Source organism: Chaetodon auriga, chromosome 18, assembly GCF_051107435.1.
Source record: "Chaetodon auriga isolate fChaAug3 chromosome 18, fChaAug3.hap1, whole genome shotgun sequence".
In the NCBI taxonomy this organism is placed as follows: domain Eukaryota; kingdom Metazoa; phylum Chordata; class Actinopteri; order Chaetodontiformes; family Chaetodontidae; genus Chaetodon; species Chaetodon auriga.
Window position 1 is genome coordinate 3,075,179 of NC_135091.1, and position 12,248 is coordinate 3,087,426.

Consider the following 12,248-nt stretch of genomic DNA (forward strand, 5'->3'; position numbering starts at 1 on the left):
AAGGTTTTTATGGTTAATGTGCTGCAGGGCGCAGTATTCTCTCTTGTACAACATACAGCGTATAAAGAACCATAAATAACCTGACATGGGAGAGCTTTCCTCACATAGAAGGAGCGATGCCACCGTGGAAAAATATTGCCCTACGAATAAAAGCATTTAAGAGATAACCAAATGCTGGAAACATGAAAGTCATCGCAGGGATGAGTTAAAGGGTCACGTGCTTCTTCAGGGGTTCAGAAAACACCTTTAACACGTTAAACTCTGCGTCGTTCAGCAGAGTTTGTTTCCAGCCGTTTAAATAAGGTTTAAAGGCTTTAATGTCTCCAGAGGAGCTGTGTGACGTCTGAGAAATCTCTGATTGTGCTGCATCGAGTCCAGCCATGTTCTAGGACTGCAAAGCTAACGCAGTGCTAACTAGATGGTTTTGTTCCCTAAACTTAACAGATGGACCAGAGGAGGTGAACTCTGGTCTTTGGTGTCAAAGTCCTGCGTTCATCCCGCTGTGCTTTAAGAATGTAGCACCTCCTGGATTGGAAAAAAAAAATGTTTCCAATGAACATAATCTGGGCAGCGATTACGTTTCCTCCAAACAGTATTTGGCAAAAACCATTTAGTTTATAAACATCATTTCTAGGAGACGGAGTCGAGCTGTCAAATAAAAAAAATACAAGATTTTCCTCTGAACTGGAGCGGAAGGAAAGTAAATTCTCTGAACTGTTCTGAGCTCAGCGTTCCCACCAGCCCGTAAAACACAGGCTGTTCACAGGTTGATGAGGAGGATTCAGGGGTTCTTACCACTGGGCCCTGAGGCCCCGGCACCCCGTTGCCCGTTGAAGTACAGGTGCAGGAGTTTGGAAGAGACGGACACTTCAGCTCATCTCTCTGAGGGAGAAGAAAAGACACAAATCAGCAGTTAGAAAGAGTCACAGCATCGATTCCAAGTGTCAGCTGACTGAACTCTGGAGTGGAGTTAACGTCTAACGTGTCATCAGCAGCAGATAGTTCATCCTGTCACGGTTCAAAACATTAACTATCGCTGACATAAACTGTGAGTGAGCGTCTTAAAAAGGTGCTGAGAGCAAGAGAGCAGGTCAGCAGGTCTGAAGGGTTTCAGAAACCTTCGTCAACGCCTTCTGTTTGGAAACATGTTTCTCAATGCTGCGTCTAAACCGCTCAGACAACGATTCTGTAGGTGAAACTTCCACAAGACGGAGAGCAGAGCCAGGATGTTTTCTGGAGTCGCTCCACAGTCAAACTAGATCACACTGTGACGTTTAGAGCGTCACCAGCTTCAGTTCTCGCAAAGTGTCCGCTGCTGCATCCTTCATCATCCTCACTGTAAAGCAACCAATCAGATGAAATGACGCAGAGACGGTTTCTTCTTCTTCTTTTAACAGTCAATTAACAATAAAAGTCATTTATCCAGAGGAAGCGTGAAACATTTACTGCTTCCAGTCTCTTAAAGGTGAGGACTTCCTTTGGGGTTTATGCCTGCTGGTTGCTGTACAGCACAGAACATTTTCAGGATGTCCATCTTCACGGCAGCTCTTCTGCTCTGCGGGGCTGTTGAGCGTCACTGTTGTCCATTGAGTCGTTCAGTGTTCTGACATTTGAGCCGTTTTCATCAGAGGTTTAGCAGCTTCGGCAGTTCCCGCTCAAAACGAACACATTAGCAGACGCACTCCTGTCGTACATGTCGAATATTTTCATCCTTTATGTCTCTGCACAAGCAGAAGCAACGTCAGCTGTCTAAAAGCTGGAACGAGCTGTATGTTTCTGGGGTTCAGAGCGCCAGCTAAACGTCCAAAAAGCAATTTAAACACACTCTGGACCTGTTTGATAGACCTGTCAGGTCATGCAGGATATTCACTCCCTGCGGATGTGAAACTCTGCTGTTTCCAACCTATATTTCCACAGCGATCGCCTCAGTTTGGATCATTTAATAATTGTCAGTGAAACAGCCCAATCAGGCAGCTGTCCTCGCTCTGCAGCAATTCAGATAATAATCCACCAGAGCTGAATCCTTTTCCAAACCTTTTGGACGTCCCACTGCAAACGTGCTGCGCTCAGACAAAGCTTTATTTGTTACAGCGTCTCCGGAGATCTCTGCTGGGACCGAAGTGAGAAAGCTTCACGTTGAGAAAGGCCAGAGTCGCCCGCCAAACAACAGCCTGCACTGTGCTGCATCGAGAAGTCTCAAACTGTAGCTGCTGCCGGCCGCCAAACCTTTAACTGCTTGCAAACAAACGTTCCTCTTTTTTAGCCACACAGAGGTCTTGAGAAACACCAGAAATGTTTTTCAGGGGAGTTGATGTGTGAGGGATGAAGGACAAAGAAAGACCGGGACTTTTCAACATTGCTGTAAATACGTTGGTCATGTTTGTGCTTCATAAATTATAACCAAAGTCTGTTCAGCCTGCAGCTCGTCGTTGCTTGTCGTTTTGCTCCAAATGACCAAACAAGTCAACAACAACCTCACTTTAAACGCAGAAATGATCTCATCTCTGCATTAAGACTTGATGGAGGAACGTGACAGGAATGATCAAACGAAGGTGTGAGGAATCAGCAGACCTGCAGCTTTCTATGGCTGATCTTTGCTTGTAGTTTGAGGTCAGATCTTTTCCTTCAAATCAGTCACAGTTCGGTCTTTCTGCTCCACCTCATTCAGTCTTTCTGCTCCACCTCATTCAGTCTTTCTGCTCCACCTCGTTGGGTCTTTCTGCTCCACCTCATTCAGTCTTTCTGCTCCACCTCGTTCAGTCTTTGTGCTCCACCTCATTCAGTCTTTGTGCTCCACCTCCTTCGGTCTTTGTGCTCCACCTCGTTGGGTCTTTCTGCTCCACCTCGTTCGGTCTTTCTGCTCCACCTCGTTGGGTCTTTCTGCTCCACCTCGTTGGGTCTTTGTGCTCCACCTCGTTCACTGCTGCATTGACACACTCCAAGGCTTCGTTTGTCGACCTGCTGTTTAGTCCAATGAATAATACGTGTTGCCTGGATTCAATCTCCTCGACCATCGCTGTGATCTCATCTTCCAAAAAAAAAAAAAAAGAGCTTTTCTCTTTTGTCTTTCGGTCCTCGGTGATTCCTGACGAGACCCTCATTTGTGCTGCCATTACAGGGGAAATCCGAGGCAGGTGCCGTCAATTTAAGTTGATTTGAGATTTATAGATCACAGGTGTTTCAGTTACAAACCGGATTCTTAGAAGCTGCTTAAGCACTTCTTTCTCCTTTTAAGCATCTTTTATGAATCAGACACAAGCACACTGTCAAAGATGATCTCAAGGCTGAGTTCAAGTAGAAATGAAAGAACACTTTCATAAATGAGGCCCCTGATCTGCAGCGCTGCCATCAGCGACTGGAGTTATGGCCGAAGAGTCTATATGAGGATGCACAGCTCAGTGAATCGTATGGATGGAAGCGACGGCCTGAAGCTCACGTTAAGGTTTCTGTTCCGTCTGCTCTCGTCAGACGGACGAGCTGGCTCTGTCTCCTGCAGGTCGTCCTGTACACATCCTGTTTATTTTTCTCTTTGATTCGAGCCGGTTCTGATTCTGATTACGCTGCTCTGAGCTTTGATCTGCTGCTGAAAAAAACACCACCAAGGACACACTGAGTGTTTGGACCTGCAGCTGGGTGTTACAGCACAAACACACATGTGCTTTTCACAGTCAGGAGGCTGCAATCACCTCTGCTATCGGCTGAAACTGGATTCAGCGTTTGAGAAAACCCAGGTGGCCTGACAGTTTTCTATAAGATGATCAGTTAACACGGCCTGGACGCTCCACAAGTGTAAAAATAAACAGGAAAAGAAGCATTTACACACAAGCAGATGTGACTTTTAGCAGGTTTTGGGCATTATTTTGGATTTTCTACACACAGAAATAATCTGAGAACTGTGTATAAAGTATAACCTTGCTTTTCACTGGAGCCTCAAGATGACGTAACTGTGGCCGCAGGCTGAGGTATCTACATTTTCTTTACTTCCAGACCGAAAGAACAAAATGTACATTGAAAGCATATGTCTAATCAGGCCTTGAAAAGCCACTGAGTCTGCTTTATTTTGCTAATTTAGACATTTCGTCCAGAGCCAAATTTAAAATGATATGAAGAAAAGTGTACAGGCCAAAAACTCCATCAGTCGTTCCTATATAGTATAATCCAAACAGATTTAAGGAGCAGAGGAAAAGTTCCTCACAACCGCTGATTATCTGGATACTAAAGTCGAAGCTGCAGCCAAAGATCTACCATCATTCAGCAGTGCTGGCCAGAGGTTAAAGGAGCGAGTGGAGGTGCTGGTGGAGTATCAACACATTACACACGTTCAGTTAAAAGGCTTTGTGTGCGTTGCTTCATGGAGGTGGGGGTTCCCTTACCATAGACGGGAGGTCACAACATCTGTCCCTGCTGGTCCAGCCCAAGCTGCAGACGATATCGAACATCTGGAGCTGGAACTGTGGAGAGGGGAAAAAAAAAAAAAAGGAGAGAGAAAACATGGAAATAGTGTTGTGGTACATGTGTCTCTGATACGCCCTTCACAGCTCCCAGAAGACACAGAGAAAGACAGCAGAGAATGCAGCACAGCTGAGTCCCATCAACCCGCCAGAGACAGGAAACGGCTCATATCGCAGCCTTATTGACAGCTCAACATACAGCGCGCTGGACATGTTCATTTTAACGTGCGCTTTAATCCCGCTCAGACCGCCACTCTGTCGGAGCGCTGCTCAGACGGCCTCCCAGCTCACTGCGGATGTTAAGAAACTGATCTGTGGTCAGATTCAAGCATGGACTAATGTGAGCTGGGAAGAAGCTCGAGGGCGCTAGAATCATACAAGTGAAATGTTGAGTTCAGTCCAACCAGCGGCTAATAACGTTAGCAAAGAGGAGTCGATGGTTTCATCAGCAGAAGAAGAAACAGCGTCGCATAATGTTTAGAAGCAGAGAACATGTTCTCCGTCTCTGCGATCTGCGCAGAACAGTAACGTTAAACACAAACTTAAAACAAATATCTTGACAACACTGAAAAAGCACAGCTCTCACGAGGCTAACGGGCATTTCACCCCGACGACGCGTTCTGACGCAGGTCTGGAACATCTGACACTTTGTTGCATTTAATAAATAAAACACTTGTAAATAGTTTACTTTAGCAAATTGCTTTCATCTTTTTCCTGTGTTCTCCCTCTTCTTGAGTCAGCTCATGACACAACCCAGCCTGACGTGAGTCTGTGGAGGCGTTAAGTCATCAGCTACATCTCTATCGATCCTGTTACCCGCTTCACTACAGGCTGTCCATACGAGCCTCCACGATGCCACAGCGCGAGTCAGCAACATGAAATGCTCTGTTCTGTCATCACCACTCGTGGCCACAGAGGTCGCTGTTGAGCACAGGCTTCATGGACTTGTTTTAATGAGAAAATGATGCTCATGACGCTGCTGCCAGTGTTCTTGTTACCACTTTATCCGACACAGTGTCCAGTGTCAGGAGCTCCATGCTAACACTGTAGCATGCACTGCTCAGCCGTCTCTGCAGACTCCATGATAATCTTTGATTTTTGACAGCACATGCTGTGACAAATTAAGCTACCAAACTCCCCAAAAATAAATCAAAAGAATTTGGAAAAGAAAATCAGCTCCCTCGAGGCTGCGATGGATTTAATCAAAAGGGTGGTGCATGATTAGATTCTGTAGCTCCTTAAATCTGATTTCATTTTATCGAAACGTTGTTTGGGCTTGGGTGATATTTGCAGGCTGAAACATAATCTGCCTGCGGGCATGAACATCCTCAAGATCTAAAATTCTAAGTTTAAGTTGAACACATTTCAAATCTTGTGAATTCACAGTTGAATGTGTGCCTCCTCCTCTCCTGTCTGCGTGAACGCTGCAGGATCAGAGCTGACTTACGGTCGCTGACTGTCCTTTGGAGCCGATGGACTTGGACATCTTGCCCAGAACCTGGTAGCCGTCGCTGGATGTGTTTCCAGCGGCCTTGATCTCCTTTTCAGCCACTTCTTGGCAGTCGATGTTGAGTTTGACGCTGGTGGATGAAACCAGGATATGGAGCTTCAGAGAGAAAGGGGAAAGAGGAGGAGGAGGAGAGGGGAAGAGAGGAGAATTTACTTTATTGGCACATTCTTTGTTCTGAGACCAACTCTTGCGTCTGGTTTTTATCCTGATGGCCTGCAAATTATTAGGTTATGCTGAGTCTGTCGGTGGAGCCCGAGCTCGGGGAGGATGAGCTCCATCGTCTCGGCCGTAGTTCTGTTTATCTAAAACACTGCTGGAATGTAAGAGAGGGAAAGCGGCGCTCCTCTCTCTTCATTCAGAAGAAAAGGTGCTCCATCACAGCCACCGCTCGGCTGCAGAGAGGAGCGCTGTATGGAAGTTCACATGGCTTTGAACCGCTTCCTGTTTCTTTGAGCTGGAAGTTTCACGTCACAATAAGACGAAACTTCACTTTTATACCTTCTGTGTTGGTGCGTGCTCCTGTTTCTAGATGCCCAATGCCCTTCAATCAGCATTTAAAGAGGCTGCTTCTTAGCGTGCCGGCAGGGATTCAGTGTGCCATTTTTCTAAACTCATGATATCTGCTGAGACCAGTCAATCAATGCTCTTCTTCTGACCATTTTTGTGTAAGTTGACAGAACTTTTTAGCTAGAGGAGATGTTCACAGACCATCTTTTGACTGGCAGACAGTGAATCTCGTGCTCTGTACAGTAAATAGGGAGTGATGTTGGACACAGATGAGATTATGTCGTTCTAATGCACTCATGGACAGACACCATCAGGTTCAGCTTAAGACGTGGAACAAACAGCAATAAGATGACGGGAGGTGGATCAGAGTCCAGCTGAGGCAACAGGCTTCACCTAATTACACTCAATTAGCTTAAATACATGCTTCTGCATCCTGCCTTTGTTTCTTTTTGCTATGTATGAAATAAAACAAAAGCTTCTAAACAGATGTGAGTTTTCTGGAATGAGATGTGTCCCTAATCAAGCTTTGCTAAACATGTAATGAGATCTAACGTTACTTAGATCTCATTACGTGAGATCGAGCACAAAACGTGCAAAACATTTAGTTTTACAGAAAGTCAAAGATCCTTCTGGTGCCGTGACACAACTGACTGGCCACACAGTCGAGTTCCCACATTTTAAACTGGTTAAAACAGCACCGACATGGAATCAGAACTTGGTAACTTGGCAGTCTGAGTTGAGGATTTGGACTCAGTATCGAGAAAATGCTTTGTTTTTGTTTGTTTTTTTTTTAGCTTATTGTGAGTTCCAGTTTCACAGTAAAGGTCTCCCACAGTCTTTACATTAGAGTTCTCTTATTGTGAAGCACATGCAGGAAGTGATGTTGTAGCATAAAACAGCAGCCAACAGGACGAGTGTTTACCGTGGATCTGCCACGTCATGGCCAGTCTGCTGTCTAAGGTCAGTATGGGGGCTGATAGTGATCCGGCAGACTGGAGCATCCCTGCATACCAGCAGCTTGATGTAAACCATTCCTCTCACTTTTAAATAAACCCTCTGCTCATCCATTCTGCTCAGCCACATCTCAAAGATTCCTCCCTTTTGCATCATGTTTTGGAAGCCAGATCTCCCAAAATTCTTTCCTTCCATCTCATTGGACGGGGCTTTGGGGCATCTGACACCACGTCAGTTCTTCAGTGTAAAATAAGGGAGGAAATAGTGGATTTATCTCTGTTACACACACACTGCCACAGTGCATTCCTCCTTACTCAGATCTCCCTCGCCACATCTCATGATGTCATTTTGCGGTAAGCCACGAGCGCTGCCTTTACAACAGCTTCCCCACAAAGCCGGCCCCTCTGAGGCCGCGGCCGGCCTCAATCAGTCCAGCTGTGAGGAGGGAAAACGCTGCTTTACGAAGCCACAGTGGCAGCCGCCGCTGTGGTCAGTCAGCATCCACGGAGACGCAGAGGAATGTGTAGCTGAGCGCAGAGCTCGCAGAAACACGTCCAAGAACGACTTCAGGGCGGGAAGGACAGCCCCGTTTCCATGTACGCTTCAGACCTCCGCGGCTATCGGACGCTCAGCAGCTTTCACGAAGCCAGCAGGTGGTGGTGAAGCTTCAGCGCGTTGCTCTCAACACTTCCAGTGTCAGATAACAGCACTGATACGGTCAAACTCAATCTGCCAATATTTAAATACGATCACGAGAGAAGAAGAAAACCCTGCTTCGCTTCAGGCTGGAAAGTCCCCTGATGGTTAGAGGAAACTCTGATACGCTGTTCCTGTAAAACACACACTGATGTATCGTCCTGCAGATCTGTGAGTGTGTGTCTCCTGTGAATAATATCAGCTATTACTGGCATCAGACCCGTTCAAATAAAGCTGCTGAGTACAGAACTCATTCATTTTTCATGCTGCTCTTTGGAGATCTTTTAATCATTTAGGTCATCTGCAGGAACCAATGGGCTTGGAGCGAAGAGCATCAGACAGGAAGTCAGAGGGTAAAGAGATGGATGAACGCGTTGTTGGTTTTCATCTTTTCGTGTGATTTGTTGACAATAAGAAAACGTAGAATACCGCCAGCCTTTTATTTGAAGAGGACAGTAAGAGCAGTAAAACCTGAGAAAAATGAGAAAATTACAGAGTGGCTCGACTTTCTTCTGCATCCGTGTTTCCAATAAAAATATGAACCTGAAAACAACTTGTGTTTTACGGGCTCTTGGGGCACATCTGGAACGCACCTTTAACCCTTCACACTGACGTCTGGAGGCAGCCTTTGAGGTACAGGCGCTTACGAGAGGACGTTTATGCAAGTGAAGAAGAAAACGGTCGTCTGTGCTAAGGCTGTCTTTGACCTCAGGTCAGCAGGTTAGTGGGACAATTTTCACACTTTCTTTCCACAGAATGTTTATCTGCAGTCGACCTGAAGCTCCCGTCTCCTTTTTTCTGTCCGTTGTGTTTTTCTTGTATCTGTCGAACTGGACTCAGTACTGTTAGAACTACACAGACTGACCCTTTGTTTTCTAAAGTGGCAGCAGAGGCCAACAGGTCAGAGGTCAAAGTAAAGAGCTGGATCAGTGTTGGCCTTTAATATTAAACAACCGCCTACACAGAGTGCAATCTGATGCTCGTATCGACCTAAATGTTGATAAATGTGCGTCTGACACATTGAAATCTCAGCTGTGGACACTGAATCTGACACACCTCATCCTTCATGAGCGTACTGATCCAAACACTGAAGGTCTTGAGTCAAAGCTCTGGAGCTGATCGTCCTAAATTATTGATATGAATGAAAGTTGAGGAGTACAAACACCTGCTTGCAGACTAGTTTCATTCTGACCCGCCTTCAAGTTGCTTGTGGAATTCACGTTAATTCGCGATCAGATCTGCCACCTGGCAAAGCTTCTGTCTGACTGATCTGTACACTGAAATCTGAGAGGAGGAATAACACATTTGTTATTGTAGAAGCTCATTTTGCCAATCTTGCTGTCAGAAGCCTCTAACAGACAGAACGCTGTGTGACAGTTCAACTCTCCACAGCTTTTATTTGAAGGTGACGAGGTTCTGGTTCCATTAAGCTCTTACATGGAGATTTATGGGACAGAAAAGTGATTAAACATACAGAGAAAATCAGCTGACCTGCGTTAACATTTCTGGTAAAAATGCGGTTTTGTCCCAGTTTATGATCTAAACATCTGTCTTCAGTCTGTCCATCTTCACACTGCTTTTCTCTCCCCTCTCGTATTTAAAGTGAGTTGTGAAATCATCCCAATCTCCTCATTACATTTCTCTTTAATTAGTTTTCAGACTCAGTCGTCAGAGCACCTCGGTGTCCATCGGCTTTGTCTTCTGGTGTTTTTTGTTCTCGGAGTCGGTTTGAAAGCACAGTTACTGGCAGGACTGTTAATCTATTTCTCTGCACTTGGCGCAGATCATCAGCGGCACTGATAGTTAACACAGAGCACGCAGGGAGGATCTTTACTCTAAACCCTGTTCAGTCCCATTGGACCTCAGAGACGCTCAGTCACCCTTCAGGTATCCACAGCAGATCTGTGTGTGTGACTGATGTCTGCTGTGAAACACATCTGCAGGAGGATTTCACAGATCCGTCCAGGGCTGAGTTAACTGGTTGGTAGGATGCTGTGAGGGGACGGGGATTAGAGAAGTCAGACCTGGTGCTGTGGTGGATCCCGGCGTCTTTCACTGACAGCGTGTTGTGATGTGAATCTGGCACAATGACGGAGCCAAACTCACAGGGAGGCTGCAGTCGGGTTTCAGGAAAATGCCTAAATCATATCTGTTTCTGCAACCTGACAGCAAGTTCAAGACGTCCCAGTCAGCGGTGAAGGTCTGCCAGTCCCAGCACCTGACAGGCGCTTAAATCTTCAAGTTTAAGAAAGCCATTCTTCACTCCAGTTAACTTTTATTGTGGCTGCAGGGTTCAGCGACAGACGAGGCAAAGCTCCAGAGTGAAAGCGTCAAAGGTTCATGACGTGCATGTGTCCACCCTGCAGCAGTGTCCTTGACACTGAGCTCCTGGCAGCTTCCAGGTTTATGACCCACTCTGACCTTTGACCTCAAGAATTTCACCCCCGAGGATCAAGTCTGCATCACTTTCTCTTCCTCTCTGAAGGTCCAAAGAGTTTTATCACAGCTGAAACAAACATGAGCGACAAAAATCCTGTCTGGATTTTACAAACGCTCATTTTCATGTCTTGCGTTAAAGAGAAGTTTACCCAAACATCCCTCTCTGCCTTCCACAACTGCCTTCATATTTCATTCATGAGCAGCAGAAAAAGACAAAGACGTTCTGCAGAAGTCTCAAAGTGCCCAGAGGAGCAGGATCACCACACTGCAGCAGGAAATCTACATCACAGACGTCTCCGCTATTATCGCAAACTCTTCAGTGAGAAACGGACTTTAAAGCCTGTCTGCTGGCACTGAGGCGTCGCCCTGCACAGAGGCATGCTGGGAGGTCAAACTACAGCGCAGCGGCTCCCGTCGTCAGCTACCAGAGGAAGACTGCCATCCTAAACTCCTCCTGAGCCGGGAGGAAAGCGCAGAGAGAGATGGATGGAGGAGCAGCACCGCCTTCCTGCTGGCGCTCCTCAGCCGCTCTGATGTAATTGTTTAATAGCAGTGACCCAATATTTTCCAGGCGAGCGTCCCAGCAAAGACTGCAGAGCATTTCTAATGGTCTCCCCCCACCCAGAAGAGCTCCTTGTGGAAGCGCGATTCTGTTGCACGCCTGTCCACGCCGCTTCCCCCAGCAGCGCCTTTTATAAATGAGCATTGCTATCAGCAGCTCTGACCTCCACGCAGCATGTAACACCCTCCCTGCGCCTGGAAAGCGTCCCTGCAGCCTCACTGCAGAGTCAGCGGAGGAAGACAGACGGCTCGTTTCATAACGGCTGCACAGACGGAGTTAAATCTCACGTCACGGTGAAACATCCAGTGACAGCGACATCCGAGTCGCCAACGCCGCCTGAGCCACTGTTGTTCTTACAGATAAATAAAAACCACACTTGGTGGTTTGGCAGTATGTTAAATGCTTTTTTTCTGTCTGTGCTGCTGGCAGAGAAATACTCTTTCAGACAAAAAGTCTCATCACGTTCGCTTCATCCAGAGGAGGGAGTGCATTTGTCTTCTGCTGCAGACGGCTCACGGCGCTTTCATCCATTCCTCATCATCTGCAATGGACTGAAAATCTATTTCACTGAGCAATGGATGAAATATTTTTCCTGTCAGCAAGAGCCTTGAAATGACTTCAAAAGCAGGGTTAGTGTTGTTACATAACCTGTCTCGTTTTCCCAAGCTTGGTTTTTAGCTTTGAGAAAAAGCATTGCAGGCTGTAACTTGAATGTAATGATGCAAATCAGGGGCACAAAGTGGAGCCTGTGGTGAGCTTGCAGTTTGGAAAGTGAGATTTCACGCAGCGGTATCGTCCATTGCTCCACCTCTGGCTGGACATTTAAACCAAACCACTTCAACATCAGTCAGAGTGTCTACTGATGCCTTTATAACATCCTGAAAATGCAGATGGCCGCCTCCATCGGTCCATTAGAAGTGTGTAATCAGTAAAAATAAAACCCAGCCCCACTTTGCATCCTGCATTTTACAACCTGCAGAGGACCATCTGTTTGTCTGAGCCCTCTTAACGTCTCAGGAACACGCCTGTAGTTGCATGTGAGGTGCTCGGACTGTAATGTACAACACATTTGGAATCTCAGGCATCCGCAGTATCTGAATGACCTCAGGACGTCGAGCGAGAACAAAGC

General features: G+C 46.4%; 1 protein-coding gene across 2 annotated transcripts in view; it reads right to left on the minus strand.

Annotated features, from left to right (window-relative positions):
* col12a1b (collagen, type XII, alpha 1b) overlaps nt 1-12,248 on the minus strand; it is a 119,506-nt gene that overhangs the window by 13,068 nt on the left and 94,190 nt on the right. For both annotated transcript variants that reach the window (XM_076756291.1, XM_076756292.1), the window contains 3 exons: nt 5,899-6,057; nt 4,374-4,451; nt 796-882 (listed from right to left, as the gene is read on the minus strand). In XM_076756291.1, coding sequence (XP_076612406.1) covers nt 796-882; nt 4,374-4,451; nt 5,899-6,057 — 324 coding nt within the window. The remainder of the gene's footprint in view (nt 1-795; nt 883-4,373; nt 4,452-5,898; nt 6,058-12,248) is intronic.